The 17,857-nt window shown below is 35.6% G+C and overlaps 1 protein-coding gene across 1 annotated transcript; it reads left to right on the top strand.

Annotated features, from left to right (window-relative positions):
* Positions 1–5,395: 5,395 nt before the first annotated feature.
* On the top strand, positions 5,396–6,409 carry LOC143580610 (protein ELF4-LIKE 1-like). Its single transcript, XM_077063585.1, has one exon. The coding sequence runs from the start codon at positions 5,555–5,557 to the stop codon at positions 5,942–5,944; it is 390 nt and encodes a 129-aa protein (XP_076919700.1). The 5' UTR covers positions 5,396–5,554; the 3' UTR covers positions 5,945–6,409.
* Positions 6,410–17,857: the final 11,448 nt, after the last annotated feature.

Raw genomic sequence — 17,857 nt, 5'->3', positions numbered from 1 at the left:
CACGATTCCATCCGGATCTCGTGACTTAAATGGTTTAACGGTGTCGGCTCGTCGTTTTGTGACCATATCTAACGGGTTTAAGCTAAAACAACATCATACTATCATTACCTCAGGTCGGTGCTCGGTTTCCTTCTTGGTTTCGGTTTAGATAGGGAGAGAACTAGAGAGAAGGCTTAAGTGTGTGTTTTGGTGGTGTATGGAATATGTGTAAAATGAGGAATTAAGTGGTGATTATGGTTTGTTTATATACTTATGGATCATGGGCTTAAGCCCATGATCTTTCCTTCTTTCTTTCATACCCCAAGTCCATAACCCATATCCATTTAACCCAACACTAGCCCAACTCGTATTCTATTTATCTAAACCGATAACGACCCACTATAATTAGACGAAATTTATTTTATTATTATAACCAAAAGTAGGGTGTTACATTTTTTCCGGAAAACTCAACATTTTCGTCCCAAACATCTTTGTAACCTTAAATTGGACATTTAGGAACCTTTTTTTAGTAAAAGCCCCCAATTATTCAGGTCGTCGAAACCTTAGAACCATCGTCAGAATCATTTAGTGGTGGTGGTTGGTTGGTGGTGAGTTAGTTGTTGTTGGTGGTGGTGATCAGGTTGAGTTTTTCGACGAAAAATGTGAATATAGCGGCCATAAGCGTTTTTCCGGTGACCTGCAAGTAACGACATTAGGATTTTGTAGTTGCGGACAATTGGGAAAAAAATACGTTAAAAGATGTGACTCAGCAGCCAACTCATTAGTTGGGATCGCAACGACCAAAAGATAATAGTTGAGATTAATAAAAATAATACACCTAAAAGATAATACATTTTTTTTCTCTTTTTCAATTAAAAAATACTTATGTATAACTTTTAATTATCTTTTTTTATTTTCATCTACTTATAACCATGTTCAGAAAATATTAAAAAAATTATACTATGTGAACAGTAGAAACCCAAATTTAACTTTCTCACATAACACTTTTTTCTACTATACGCATAACCACTAATAAACAATGTTATATAATTTACAAAACTCACTCATATATTTTTAGAGAAAGAGTTGGAAGTTCTCTGATAAACTTCTTATTTGCTTGTCTTTCTATTTTTCTAACACACATCTCAATTAGAATCCGAGCTAGAAGTTGTACACACACAATTCCTCACCCTTAATTTAAGTTGCAATAACAAAAACATGTACTAAACGATCGAAAAACAAGATTATCATTTTATAAAATAAAGATTGTAATAACTATAATTTTTTTAAACGTCATCTTTCTGTAAATTTCCTCTACTAAATAATTATCTTAGAAAGGAATGACTTAACAAATCACCAAAAGATTGTACTTGACTCAAATATAAATTATATGTTAAGAAAGGTGAGTTTGCAAAAGTCAAAGAACCATTTTAATAAATTATCTTTAGATATTTTCCACTTTAACTTCGATATACGTGATCCAATCACAGGACCATTTAAGATCCATACGACTTTTCAACATTTAAACTAACGGACCGTCACTTTCTAGCTTACAATGGGATCCAGCACGTCGAAGCTAGTTACTATATCCAACGACCGTCATAGTCTCATCACTCCTGTTAATTTGTGTATGCATCATAGTCATACAAGCATTGTGGTTATGAAATTTTTTTACTTATTGAGGCCGGCCGCCTGGCGTATCGTTTTCATTTGAAATTTTTTATTCGTAGTGTAAATTTACTCGTTTTTGTCCGAAAATTTAAGTCCAGCCCCCTTTGTTTATGAAAATTTTTATACATATTGAGTCCCGTTTTCCGATGTTTTCGTCCAACCTTCGCCAATGCGACAACCGACAATGATAGAGTAATTATTGTCCTAGCCTTCTTGTTTAACTTTAATGGAATTAGTACCGGGTATTGAACACAAACTCGTTAATTTGGCTAACACCCAAACACGAATATTATTATTGAGAAACTTCACGAAACTCAATTACCCAATTACAATCTCTAAACCTCAAAGCACGGGTATTAATAATCTAACCTATCACGTATAGACTACAACTATGATTGCTAAATAATATGACATAATAATTATACTAACAATTAAATCTAAGCACATTTAATTGTTTATAATTATCCACTCCCTAAATCTTGTTACTTAACCTTGCACGCCAAGTAACGACCTTAAACCAAAATTCCCAACAATCACCCCCGGAATTTCGAACTCGAAACCGACAAGTCTTCGACTCCAAGTAATTCCCGCATCTCCTTGAATTTGATTCTCCCAAGAGCCTTCGTCAAGATATCGGCACATTGCTTGACACCACTAACATGCTCGACGCTTACTTCTTCACGATCAACACATTCTCGAATGTAGTGAAACCGAGATTTAATGTGTTTGGTCCTTCCATGGAAAACCGGATTCTTCACGAGAGCTATCGCTGATGTATTATCGATACGTAACACCACTGCTTGAATTTCCTTGATCATCATACATCAACAGGTAATCGTCTTTCATGCGAATATCACAACCACTTTCTGTTGCTTGCCCAAGACTAATAATATTACTTTATAAACTAGGAATATAATAAATGTCGGTCAATAATTGTTGCTCCCCCGTTTTACCGACTAGCAATATCGACCATTTCCCACAAATATCAACATAAGACCCATCTCCGAATTTAACTTTGCCACCAACACGTTTATTTAACTCAGAGAAAAAAGATAAATTACCCGTCATGTGGTTGCTCGCACCGTTATCCAAATACCACAAGTCTTGTTCGTTCGAACCACCCTCGTAATCTTTTGGTATAAACTTCTGTTCATTAAAGTACACTTTTTCTTGAACGCACCGCACCATATAGAGGGACGAGTCTTTTTCTTTTGCGTCGGCCAAATGTGATTGTCTCTCTTTCCTTCGTACCGGACACCTCGAAACGAAGTGGCCAAACTCATCACAACGAAAGCATTGAACTTCCGAGTAATCCTTTTTACCCTTTCGTTTATCCCCTTCGTTGGACCCTTCTTGTGAACCACGGTTCTGACTCCCACGTCTACCACCACGTCCTCAATTCAAACCTTTCCCGCGCCCCCTACTCGATTCGCGTGAAAACTGCTTCGAACTCGAAGAGGATTCAGAATTATTAAACAAAAGTTTACCTTCTTCAGAATGCAACACGTGTCCTTTGATACGCTCTTCATAAGTCTTCAACCTCCCGACAACATCCTCAAAACCGACTGTTTTAAGGTTTAACACTTGCTCGAGGGATGCTACAACTTGGATAAACCGGCTCGGCAGGCTTGTGAAGAATTTCTGAACTAGCTTCCTTTCTTCATACGGTTGTCCAAGTGTGGCTGCTTTAGAAGAGATCGCGGTCATTCTCGAGGCATACTCATCAATGGTTTCGGTTTCTTGCATCATCAAATTGTCAAATTCACGTATTAACGTATGAAGTCTAGCATCCTTCACACGTTCCGCGCCCATATTTCTTGAGTTTATGGCATCCCACATCTCTTTTGCCAATTTAATTACCGATTTGAAGCATCTGTTCATCGGGAATCGACTGAAACAGAAGTGCCTTCGTGATTTTATTTTTCTTCGCGTCATTAGAGCCCGGGTTAATTACATCCCAAACTCCATGAATCCCAAAAATAACCTCCATATGCATATTCCAAATCGTGTAGTTCGTTTGGTCAAACGCGGACACTGAAACGACCCAGAAACCGTCTCTTTTCCCGTTTGGTTCGCGTCACCCATCTTGTTTTTACGGCTATACGTTTTTGAAAAATCCCTTGGTGTAACTGGTTCAATTTTTCCAGCCTACACAATTAAACCCGGTTCCAAATCTGATCCGAACACACCTTTCGATTACAGAGTCAAACTCCACGGATTCTTTTCAATTTAACTTGAAATATCACTTTTGCCTTTTGGAGCCTTCCTGATCACGGACTCAACTTTTGGTTTGATGAATTATTAATAATTAATGATTAATAATTAATAATTCAATAAAGTGAATTACTTAATTACACATCCTTCAAGATAGCACTAAGTTCAATTGCACATAATTGAACAAGTCTTCAATTGCACAGGCACTAAACTTGACGATGAACTTACTGGAGCAATTGAACGTATCACTGTTCTGATTGAAGAGATCCTAGGTCGCGGTCCCTTAATCCTCTTTGTTGTTGCTGCTTTACCCTCACGTCACAGGGATTAAACAACAATTGAAATTGTCGGCCGGAGATCCTTCACGTCACAGGTTACTCCGCCTTCAATTGCACAGGCCCGACCAACACGTCGGTTTACCAGGTATGTCGATTAACAACGCTCTGATACCAGTTAATGGAATTGGTACCGGGTATTGAACACAAACTCGTTAATTTGGCTAACACCCAAACACGAATATTATTATTGAGAAACTTCACGAAACTCAATTACCCAATTACAATCTCTAAACCCCAAAGCACGGGTATTAATAATCTAACCTATCACGTATAGACTACAACCAGGATTGCTAAATAATAAGACATAATAATTATACTAACAATTAAATCTAAACACATTTAATTGTTTATAATTATCCACTCCCTAAATCTTGTTACTTAACCTTGCATGCCAAGTAACGACCTTAAACCGAAATTCCCAACAAACTTCCTCTAATCTTTCAAATATCTTTTCTTGTTTCTCATTCTCTAGCTCTATATGACTATATCCAACTCTTTTAGACAAAGTAACATTTCAATCTGCATCTTCCACAAACCAAACTTTGTTCATGAAACTTACGTATTAAAACATTTTCATCTTGTGCCATGATAAAGACTAAACAAAACACGGATAAAAAGAAATAGACACACACAATAATGATAAAGGCCTGAACTTGACTATTGTTCAACCGTACTCTGTTATACAATCAACTTATTTAAGCATTATGAGAAAATAAGAACCTATAAATTAGAAACAAAACTTTTAAACTAAAACAATAAAACTTGACAAATTAATAAAGCTTCTTATCTTACCTTAATATAAAGCTTCTTATCTTACCTTAATTTAAATTGCTATTACAAAACTTATATAAACATTTACAAGATACAAAGAGAACAAGATTATCACTTTAATAAATAAATACTACAACAACCACAATTCTTTTCAACATTATCTTTTTGTAACTTTTCTCTGTTAAATAATAATCTTTGAAAAAGAATGATTAAAGTAACAAATCACCATACAATTGTACTTCACTAAGATATAATTAAAGTTCAAAAAGTGAGTTTCCAAAAGTCCAAGGACCATTTAAATAAATTTAACCCATCAAGATATTTTTCCCTTTCCGTATACGTGACCCAATCACAGCACCATTTAAGATCCATTCAACTTTTCAACCTTCAAACTCACCAGCCGTCCACGGTTACAAAATCCAACGACTCACATTCACCGTCACCTCACAACCCACACCCACCCGTCACTCTACCAGAAAGTGCACAAAAACATTAAAATATGCCGCCTTTTCGACAGTCGCTTGTTTTTTTTCTCGTTGACAACAAACAATAACAAACCGTGTGGTGTTGTTGTCGAAAACATGGATTCCTCATCGGCGGTCGAGGAGGCGAATTATACAAAAAACTCCGGTGAGAAAACCACGGCGGCGAAGCGGTGGCTGGCCGGAACGGAGAACGACATCGATGGCGATGAGGAGTGTGACGTGGAGGCATGGGACACATTGAATAAGGGTTTCAAGGAGGCTCAGTCAGCGTTGGATCAGAACAGATTGTTGATTCAACAAGTGAACGAGAATCATCAGTCGAAGATACCCGATAATTTGGTGAAGAATGTTGCTTTGATTCAGGAGATTAATGGTAATATTTCAAAGGTGAGTTCGGTTTATTCGAACCTGTCTGTTAATTTCTCCAAATTTGTGCATCAGCGACGGGTTGTGAAGAATGATAAGGTGGAGATCTCGGATTCCTGAGTTTCGTACTTTCGTTTCGCCTAGAGTAATCATTTTCATAAGAATGTTTGTGGTTTGGAAATGAATTTGAATGGTTAATGGTATTGTGAGGTATGCATTTATGTTTTCCCCAAATTAATAAGAAATTGGATATAGTGATAATAAGTGAATTTGAATCCGTTGGGGGCATTGGTTCGAGTTTGTTTCTTTTGGAAGTGGTATTTCGTCCAACACCTTTTCAGGTATATGTAATTTTTTTTAACGTTTTGTAGTCATTTGAAGTGTTTTGTCTTTGGGCAGTTTGAGGTGCAATCTGTTTTGTTAGGTGATGGTTTGTATGTTGTTTGTTTTGATTTTTGTTGTGTGTGGTTGAGCATTGATTTGGCTTGATGTTGATGAACAATTGGTGTGCTTGTAGCTTCTTTTGGTTTCCATATGTTGGTATACTTTGTCTTTAGAACATACATAGATGGATTAAATAAAATAATTTAATCTTGATGGTTTTTAGTTTTCGATCACTTGCGAACGTGCTATGGCCACTGGTTGATGATATCAGTGACTAATTTGACTTTCTTTGTCTATCTAACATCAATTTTGAGTGTTATTTGTATCTTCCATTGACCTGCATTTCAATCCTGTACTGGTGGTGTTCAGTGTCCCGCCAACTGGGCACCCTTTCTTCTGCTGAGGTTCATAATTATATCACTTATCTGATGGTTACAGTTAAAAGCTCGATCTGATGCATGCTATAGCCATATATAAACATCCGCAACACTTGTAAATTGTAATTTGTATATATATCTTACCCTTAATCAACACAGTGTCCGAGATAATCATAATTAGCCAATTGTGTCACTCCTTTTATTCAACAAAATTATTAACATCAATGTTTTGCATGGTACCCTTAATCGGGTTATATCCACGGCTGAATTAAAAATATGTTACTGATTCTGATAGTGGCACACACACAACAGTTTGTTGTCGTATAGAAGGATCATTATTAGAGTTAAATGACTTGTTTATTTAGATGACACAACTCACTTAAATCCAAGCCTAGAATACCATAATTCTGATATAGCCCACCTATTCGAGATGTTGCATTGTTGATTTGTTGAGCTCCCGCCTCTCAGATGGCGAGTGGTTCATCGGCCTGCACGCCATACACGAGGAAATATCATTTAAGAAACTGACTTTTATTGATGAAAATGTATATTTTGGCTTATTTAATAGGCGTGACATTTTGTTTTGTATATAATATGTTTTTCTTGCAAATTTTTCTAGTTATTATATTAATTTTAGTCTTGCTGAGTTGCTGTTGTGGCATTAATTCATTAAATTATATATAGTTTTAGTATCAACTCTATCAAGTTAGAAAGATTGTTATAAATATCAAGAAAACATCGGTCCCAAATCTGAGGCGGAACATAAGGTGGGCCAATTTCTTAGGGGACTCAAAATATGATTTGGTAAAGAGTAATAGGCAAACTTATTGTGTGTATGATGATTATTATCCTAAGTGTTAGTTCCGTATTGTACATATCAAATAATACGTTGGATTTTTTTTCTGTATTATAAATTGCTTCTCAATTTGTATTTGCTTTATTGTACACTTTAATGAGATTAGTTTAGTTATAAAAGTAATGAATTGAGAATACGCTTTGAGAGAATATGGCAAAGCTTAAATATGAGTGTTGATAGTGGTAAGTGTTTTGAATTCCTGTTAAAGGTCTTGTGTTTGAATCCAGCTTTTATTAGCCTTTTTACCTTTAATCTCTTATATTAAGATATCATGAGTTCACTATATGCAAGTTTTATAGTTTGTAATTGCCTTAATATTTCTTTGAATTGTGTACCGGTTAGTTTCACCTCATAGGATTTTGGTGTACTTTGTAAATCTGTATTCGGATAATTTAAAGAGAAAACAAGAACATGTGCTAATGTTATAAAAATGTGTTCAATAAATGACCAAAGAGGCAAAGACTCATGTTTCATGTTTGTAGTTGGAGAACCATCATATTGTCATGTTGAAAAAACTCTTAGTGAAAGAGTATGTTGGGTAAAAAACTGTTGGCAGTTATTCGGTTGAATCAATAGTAAAAACCTTTAACACGAAATCCAATAGCAACTTAATTAGTGTTGATGATTGTGTAATCGATGATTGCTCAAGTTAATGTTGCTGAACAATTACTATAGACGGTAGTTCTTGTCTCTCTTGGTTGTTAATGATGTCAGTTGTCTTTGATGGACCAAGTTGTTAATCATAGTTCTATTGAGGATTAGTTTACTATTGATTACTAGGTACCAATGCTTATTATTTTCTAATGACCGACATATGTGTACCTCACACCTCCTAACACATATCGATATTCATTATGATTCCACTTTACTATCAAGTAAATTCATCTAACTTTAAATACCAAATTGACATTAAAATCAACATTGTTAATGAGTTCTCACAGTTGTCATCTATACATCAATACCAAACAAATGAGTGTTTCGACGGAAGAAGACTCAATGTTGTAACTGACGGGTTTTCTATGTTTTAGAAGCATCGACTAATTTCAAAATTTTGTCAGTTTGGTGGGGGAGCATTACCGACGGAAGTCCCATGCCAATTTGTCGGTAAAAAATATGGGATTAGATTTTTAATATAATTCCTACCTTATCTTTTCAATTTTGTGTGATTTGTCATATTTGAAAAGATAATGTAATTTATTTGTAAGATTTGTAAAATTTGAAGATGTTCGAATGTGTTGTTGCTCAACGTAGACTATATGTATCATAACCAGTGTTTTAAAACCCGGATTGGACCGGCCAGTTCGACAGGGACCCGGACCGGACCGGCCGGTTCGACCGGGACACGGTACAAACGCCGGTCCGGTTCAGGGTATTTAGCTCGTTTTCTAAAAACCTGGTTGATTCTGCCAGTTTGACGGTCGGACCAGACCAATGAACCATCGGGTGAACCGGTAAAATGCTATTCTTATAATTATTTAAGATATAAGAAGATTAGTATCCATGTAAAACAAAATAAATCTAACCCTAAGACATTGATGTGTGGACCTCCTTTTTCCGTTTAATGGAGGACATGTCGGCGGTGTAGGCGGAGAAAACCGTTCAAGCATTGTTGGGCCGACCACTCAAATAATTTTGAAAAAAGAAATTCAGTTTTTTATAATCATAGCCTTTATATAAAATATTGTAGTGTATATTAAGCATTTGGTTGCTTTGGGCTCCATTTTTAGACTTCAATAAAATGAAAATTATGAAGAGGCGTAAGAAGGAACAGAAACATAGCAATAATTATAAAACCCTAGGGGGTGTTTGGTACAGAGAATGGAAAAAGAGAGAAAATAGAAATGGAAATGGAATTGTAGAGAAAGAGAATTGGTATGGAGAATGAGAATCATTTCTCTTGTTTGGTACACGAGAAAATAAACAGAGAACTCTACCATACCCAACCCCACCTCCACCCAACCTGACACCACTCACCACCGCAGCCCCACCACCACAGCACCACCACCACAGCCCCACCACCACAGCCCCACACCACCAGCACCACCACCACAGCCCACCACCACCGGCTGCCGCCACCAAATCCCCTTCTTCAACCACAGTACACAAGAAATTAAAAAGATTCAAATTTTTGGAACATAAGATATAGAAAAAGGAGGCTCAGATCTGTCATCACTGCCTCTTTGGAGATTTTGTGGTGGTGGTTATGGTGGCGATGATGATGATGATAATCAGAAGCCACCTGCGACCACCGCCGATTTCCACCATCACTGTCACCCACCTGCGACCACAATCACCCGACCATCTGAAAACCCTAACCTACCACGAACCACCACTTGAAACCCTAATCTCCGTTCACCCGTACCACCTGCAACCTACAACCGGTTACCATCTCTGTGTTCACCACTGCGAACGGCGGAGACGGGGTGGTGTTTGCAGACTTGGAGACGAGGTGGCGGTTGCAGACTTGGAGACGGGGTGGTGGTCGGAGACGAGGTGGTGGCCGGAGACGAGGTGGTGACATGCTATGAGGAGGCTGCTGAGAAATGGATTTCTCTTTGTTTTAAAGAGAAATGGAATTCTCTAGTTTTAGAGAAATAGAAAGAGAAATAGAAATGAAAAGTGGAAAACAAACAAAAGAAATAATTCTAATTCCATTTCTCCCCAATCAAATCCCTCTACCAAACACCCCCTAGGTGATAACATTGGTTTACCCTTTTAATAATACCCTTGGTGGGCCTTTTGGGCTAGGTTGGGATGATCTGGGGCTAGGTTGGGCTAATCTGGGATGCTTAGTTTAAATGTAATTTATATAATTATATATTATATTATTTATAATGTCATCCGGGTCAAACACCGGTCCGTCCTTCCGGGTCGGTCCGACCTTTGACCCGGTAAGGCGTCCGTGTCGACGCTCAGACCGGGTCTGAAAACATTAATCATAACAATTTGCAGGTGCGTGTTTTGTAACTTTAATAAAGTAATTAACTTTTATAAAATAAGATTTATCAAAATGCGTGTTTTGTAACTTTAATAAAGTAATTAACTTTTATAAAATAAGATTTATCAAAATGCAACAGATTTTTTTTTATAAATCTTAGTCAAAGTTTTATAATATCTAATTAAATTACAAAAAAAATATTTGAATTTCCAAAGAAAGCAAATTTTGAGTTTTCTAGACGTAAATAAACATATCTTGATAAAGAGATTTAGCTTTGACATAAATGGGTAAAACATACTCAAATATCTAACATACAAGATGCTACACCTAAATACATAGTTATAAAACTTTGTAAAAGAACTAGGATTATTTAGTTATTTTGTTGGCTTAGAAAGAAGGCCTAATTCCTAGAAAAATGATTGGAAAAGTGGACAAGACTAAACACAATGTTCACAAACACAACCACCAAAATATGGTGTACCAGGCGTCTACGGACAATAGATCGATCGCCAAGCAACCGTGGATGGTCTATCCACTAGTTCAGATGTTGAGTTGTTCCTATAAATTGAAACGTTTGCAACCTATTATCTTTACCCCCCTCTTGCTCTAAACTTTCATATATGCACATTTAATATGTCTCTCTAAGATCCTTCATATTTAGAATCAATTTGAAGAAAAGAGATGAATAAGAAGACCAAAAAAGACGAACAAGTTCTAACGCCACTTATTCATTCTTGTTTTATTGTGTACTAGTGCGGTTCTAGTGATTTGTACTCATGAGTTGTTCATCATTTATTGATGATTTGATAGGGAATACTATGTTGATATAATGTTATTTGGTTCTCAAGAGTTTAAACACTAACTTATCATAGTGTTGTGAAGATTCAATATCTTTGACAAAATGTGTTGAAATAAATGAACATTGCATTGAATTAGTGAAACGTTATATCTGTTATCCCTACCATCTTAGGGAAACGTTTAGTGTAGGGAAACGTTTAGTGTAGTGACACTCGATTGGAGAATTAGGGAGAGAGTGTAGAGTGGATTATTTAACATCCACTTAACCTTTATAAATCGGTTTTGTTATTTCTATCACTTAAACTCTTTACATGCTTTCATACTTTACTCCTTGAATTATAAAAGAGTTTACAAACAAGATTAACATCTTTAAAAAGTTATAAAAAGCTTAAATGCATATTCACCCCTTCTTGGTTTCTACAATATGTGTGTGTATCTGTATGCATATGATGATTTTGTGCATTGATTATAATATGACAGAACCAGCCAACATGGATTAACACTCAGATTTCTCAAATGGCAATTGATTCTTTACAATATTTGTATTCACAACATTCTCTAAGATTTATAACTGAAGAAACACGGATATAATCCCTAAGGAGTTAGACCAATGAGTCCACTGGATACGGGTCGGGTAACTAACAATTCAGGAGTACAAGTTCAATCCCGCAAGTCCGATAACGGAAACCTGCAAAACAACCACCGTGAGCTCGTTATGGGAAGGAAAAGAGGGGGGTCTTCCCGTGACCACCCTCTGGCAAGAGAATAAGTACAGTTCTAAAGGAGAGAAAAGTACTTGAAGTATTCACAATGATAAGTGGGGTGTGAATGAATACCTTATGGAGATGACGAAGGTACTTATAGCCGAAGGGTTGGGGAATATTATTGGCCTAGCTGTTCCTTTCTAGAAGATGCTTTTGTAACAACCTGGACACGTGCCCGCATGTGACAGGACAAGCTAGATGGCCATATACACGGTTACAACAAACTCGCGAGGTGTCTTTCTCTAATTGGTTGTTCATGGCGTGCTTTCAAAGCAAAGATCTAAACGTAAATCTTCTAGAAGGAAGTTAGTTACAGCTGATCCTCCGACGTCACCCTCTAGTCATCTTCGCGCATAAGGATAACACCTTGCGGATGAATTTTGAGGACGTCCTGGTCAACCCGCAGATAGTCTCTAGAGTTTATTCTTACATTTCCTTTTACTTGAGTTATGAGGGTGATGAGAATGTTTTGCGGGTGACTTTTGAGGAAGTAATTGTTGACCCGCGAATGAACTTTCATGGGTATTTGGGTCTTTTTACTACCCTACCTCTATAAGTCCCCCCAGTCCATTGTTTTTTCTGCGTGAACTTTTATGCGGGTGAAATTTTGGACTTAAGATATTTCAAGGGGATTTCAAATGCTTGTGCTTTTGTTGGAGATATTTTTGTTTTTTGAGAGGAAAACCATGAAAAATGACGATTTGATAGCTTGCAGGCGCCGTATGGTTGACGTGACGTTTGCGCCGGCTGTCATTGTACCTTACTGTACCACTTTTTTCACTTTTTTGGTTTTCCCCGCGTGACGTGACATAATACTACTTGACCTTATATGTCTCTCTCCACTGTCAATCTCCCATCACATTATTGCGATGGGTATAAATAGGGCGGTTAAGCTTCATTTTTATCTTTTATCACCTTTACCACTTCATCTTCTTTCTTTTCTTTCAAACTTGTCACCCCCCAACTTAGGGCCTATGCGTGTGACCAATAGTTTGTACATGTTTTGTAAATATATGTAACATCCCAAAATTTATAAAATAATATTATTTATTTTATTTATTATTGGTGGGAAGTTTACTCGGGTTATGGGAGAAATAATAAAATAAAGTAGGAGTTATTATGAGTTGGGCTTGTGTTGGGTTAAGTAATATAGGTAATGGACTTGGATTAGAAAGGAAGGAAGATAGACCATGGGCTCAAGGCCATGACCCATAATATAAATACTTTAATTATGCCTTAATCCATTCATTCTCATCCATTCCATACACCACCCAAAACACACACTTAAGCCCTCTCTCATAATTTTCTCTCTCTAGCCGAAACCAAGAGGAAGAACCGATCCCGACCCGAGGTAATGATAGTATGATATTAAATAGATCTAAACCCGTTAGATCTAGTCGTGAAACGACGAGCCGACACATTAAACTGTTAAAGTCACGGGATCCGGGTGGAATCGGATATAAACCGATCAAAAGATGAGCTTAGGAATCACCCTAGCTCAGATCTGGATCGAACGGGACAAAAAACGGTGGAAAATAACTGAGATCTCGTTTTCCGGTGAGATCCCGGTTTTCCAGCGATGACGGCGCCGGAAAAGTGTGTACGAGGTTGGAACCCTAACCCTAGTTCGTTAGCGGAGACATAACGAATTAGCAAGCAATTCGTTATGCCCATTAGTTAAGAATAGATAATGAACTAGAAGCAATTCGTTAAGCAGTTCGTTAATCAATTCGTTAAGTGATTCGTTACTCACCCAGTTCGTTATGTTAAGACAACGAATCAAGTGATTCGTTACTTACCTATATCTCTAAGCCGAGATAGCGAACCAGATTACGAACCAGACCATGATTAGATAACGAATCAGTTAGTTCGTTACTCACCATTCGCTATGTTAAGATAACAAACCAGACTAACGAATCAGATCATGAAAGATAACGAATTAGATAACGAATCAGGCTTAATTCGTTAAAGAAAATGAGTTAGAGAATAAAATAATAATTTAAAGTCCAAATGGAAAATGTGTTAAGACAGTTATTGGAAAATGAGTTAACGAATTAGATAACGAATCAGCTCGACCCCAGCCAGGGGCTCTGCCCCTTGGACCCTGCTAGGGGCTGCCGCCCCTAGACCCCGCTGCCCGGACCCCCGTTCATTGAGGGTTTTAATTAGACTAGAAACGCGATATAGGTAGTGATAGTAAATTGATATGTGTAATTGTTATACAGTTAGTCGCGCATAGCTAAAGAAGGGAATAACTATTAACGGTAAACGTAACTGCATTCGGGTGAGTTTCTAGCCCCACTTACTTGTTATGTTTTCGAGGCTGTGTGCATACTCGATGTGAAGTGTGAATACACTTACCTTCTGTAGTAAGTGTATGATATATATATATATATATATAGATGTTATGAATGGACGTCTGTCGATGCGTGAACGATATTCGGATATCGCATGTTTAGACAGGGAATGTCACACCCCGAAAACTTAACTTAGCAACGGAAGTCTTAATTAAGACGTTCGAGTGGTGACAGGTGCCGATTAAACATAAAATATTTAAACACACACCGTTAATGTACAAGTTGGACATTTATTATTGAAAACATAAGTTCCAAGTCATCAGAGTACATATTATTTTAAAACATTATGTCCAACTGTCGGGATCTAGAATCTCCCATTTTCCCACGTTTCCTTCACGAAGCACCAAGTTATCTTTCACCTGAAAACACGTTTAAAATATACGTCAACATAATGGTTGGTGAGTTCTCAGTAATATAAAATATCCTTTTCATAAAATTTCACTTTCTCCATTTGAAACTATTTTGTCCATATAACATCACATTAACATCTAACCTTGCCCCCACTAGGCTAAGGCCAACTTGTACAAAAGTTGTTTTATAAATCATATAGTCGCCTCAACGACAAACCCAATGGACACCTTTTGTCTTACAATGATAAATCTCGAAATATAACATTCTATTCTTCAACAAATTGTGATAGTTATAGACTAGCAAGGAATATAACAAATATTTAAACCTATAATCAAAGCGTACAATCATTCAAAATATTTGCCCCCAACATTTAACCAGCGCGGCTGGTCGGTAGGCAGGGCGTCACCCGATAGATCTACCAATATTTCTATGCCTTTTTACAGTTAATGATTATAAGACTGCGGTAATCACTAATTCACTCAATATTTATTCTAGTCAGCCCGACCACGTTAACCAACATCTGTCAAATTTAAAGCTATTACAATACCACAGTTGTTAAGATAAAAATGTGTTTTGACACAAACGTGTTCCCCCCTAAAACAATTATAAATCATTTAAAATAATTTAAAATGGTGGGGATTTATGAGAAACTCACCTTGACTGTTATTGTCGATTTTCATTTACGTCTCGTGTCCTATTCATTTAGTACACGTTTTTAATAATTTTTTCCAATAATAATCTTAAGTTATTCTTTCAACTTAAAGCGTTCACACCACTATTTCAGTCTTTCCAAAAATGTTTAACTTGTTTACTAGTTTTAGTCTTCAACGACCCACTGACGCCTTTAGCTTGGTTAAATCCAAATTATATATTTACTCAAGTACACAACAAATATCATAAGCACACACACATATATATGTATATATATATATATATTTTTCATACACATGTATAATATATATTTACTTATATATTGTTAGCATACATATATATATATATATTCACATTATCATTAATTATGCAAACAAAACACTTAGGTAATTTCTTAAAAATGTTTATTAATTATTAGTTAAATATTTAAATGTAATTATAGTAAAACATCTTTTTATTTGCTGAATTATTTAAGTTCTTCAAAAATTTACAATTCTTATGTTAATTAGTGATATTTTACCGGTTTTGTCGGTTTAGCGTTTATCGGTGAATTGTTTAATGTTACTATTGAAAATTAATCTTTTTTAAGTAAAAATATAGTTTTTATAGCTGAAGTAAATGAGTTTTTATAATTTAGTTTGTAAAAATATATTTGTTGTCGGTTTAGTTTAAATTTAGCAAAAATGATCATTTTTAACGTTTTCGCGTCGTCTTTCGCGACGTGACTCGTTTATTATCAAGTTTATCATCTTGACCACTTTACACACATTATATGGTGTAATGTATATGTGTATTAAGTTTTAGGGGCTGGTTTATTTCAGCTCCTAAAATCTTTGTCGGTTAGCTTTAAAAAGCTGATTTTTCGACTAGTTAAGTAATCGACACTCATTTTAAAGCATATAAAGCATGCATATCATATAACACATAAAATCTAATTAGTATAAACATGCAAGAATATATAAATTTCCAGAATTAATATTATGTCATATAAATCATATTTTATTAGCTAAAAACATGTATTTATTTCGTATCATAAGTTTATTATGTCACACATTATTAATCATACTTACGATATTAAATTCTAATTATTTATAATATTTAATTAAACTTATAAAATCAGATTTTATTACATTCCTTTTGTAGCCTATGTATTGTTTTAATTATATAAGTTAAAGTATTACTTTTTCAAGATTTATTTTAGCTTTTTATGACAAATTTTTGTATTCTTTTACTTTCTTGTCTTTCAACTTATTAATATTATTTTATTAATCTTTGTCAACTATTTTCAAAATAATATTAACATGTTTACTAGTAACAATTCAAAGTTTAAACATAACAATCTTAAGTAGATTACATGCATGTATAGTTTATGTGTTTCTATTAACAAGAACATATATCTAAATTAATATTATTACCTATATTGTATTGTTATCATATTAATCACATTTTTTTCAAGAATCATATATGTATTAGCAACTTTAAACATGCATATAAATATTCAAGCATAAATCATCAAAATACACATATGTATGTAACATTAACCATTTGAAAATATACATATTCATACTCTCTCTCTATCTCACGTCTCTCTCTCTCTCTCTCTATATATATATATATATATATATATATATCTTTGTATTCTATTTTTTTAAACTCATTTTTAATCCTTTTAGATCTTAAAATCACCAAACCAAGCTTAACAATATGAATATGGAAGTGATATGCAAGTGTGTATGTTTGCATATGTGGATTTGGGTTCCACATACACACACACACGGGTTATATATGCACACACATACTCTTTGTAATCTTCCATTTTCACATGAGTTTAAGGGTTTGGTTACTTGTATGAACCCTTTTAAGATGCTAGAACAAGTATTTTGCGTCCAAAACTTAAAGAATGAAACTAGGGTTTCGGATTTACCTTAGGGTTTTAGAGAGAGGTGCAAGGAAGTGAGGTGGAGGGTCTCTAAGTGTTTGCTTAAGCTTGAATCTTCTTAACCTTGCTTCTAACTCATCTTTCTTGATTTGATATTAGGGTTTTGATTATGTTATGGATAATAATATGAAAATGGATGAAAGAGAAGGGAGTGGGGTGGGGTGTTCGGCCGTAGGAAGAAGGAAAGGGAGGAAGAGAGTGGGTTGTGGGTTGTGTTGGGAGAATGGAGTAATAATATGGCTTGTGTTGGAAAATGTGTATGTACGTGATGATGTGGGATGCATGCATGTATGTAGAGTAGTGAATAAGCAAACCAAGAGTTGGGGTAGGGAATGAGTTGGACGGCTAGGGGAGGTAGTGGGTGGTTATATGTTTTTTTTATCTAATTATTAACATGTATTTTATTTACCCGTTTGATCTTATTTTATTAAATACAACTAGTCGTCTTAAGCCCCACCTCGGTAGCTCAGCGGTAGAGCGGCCTCTTTTATAGTTCAACAGGTAGGATTAGTTTTATGTAAAACCAATCACATATATGAATTCCTTGTAAAATTAGCTTTGAAACCATATAAAGATGTAAAATATTGGAGTTGGTTGGTTTCGGTTCCTTACGGTGAG

This window comes from Bidens hawaiensis, unplaced genomic scaffold, assembly GCF_021521415.1.
Source record: "Bidens hawaiensis isolate Kalapana, Puna unplaced genomic scaffold, B.hawaiensis_p1.1 tig00030533_1, whole genome shotgun sequence".
NCBI lineage: Eukaryota > Viridiplantae > Streptophyta > Magnoliopsida > Asterales > Asteraceae > Bidens > Bidens hawaiensis.
Note: the sequence above shows the minus strand (reverse complement) of the source record. Positions and strands in the feature narration are given on the sequence as shown.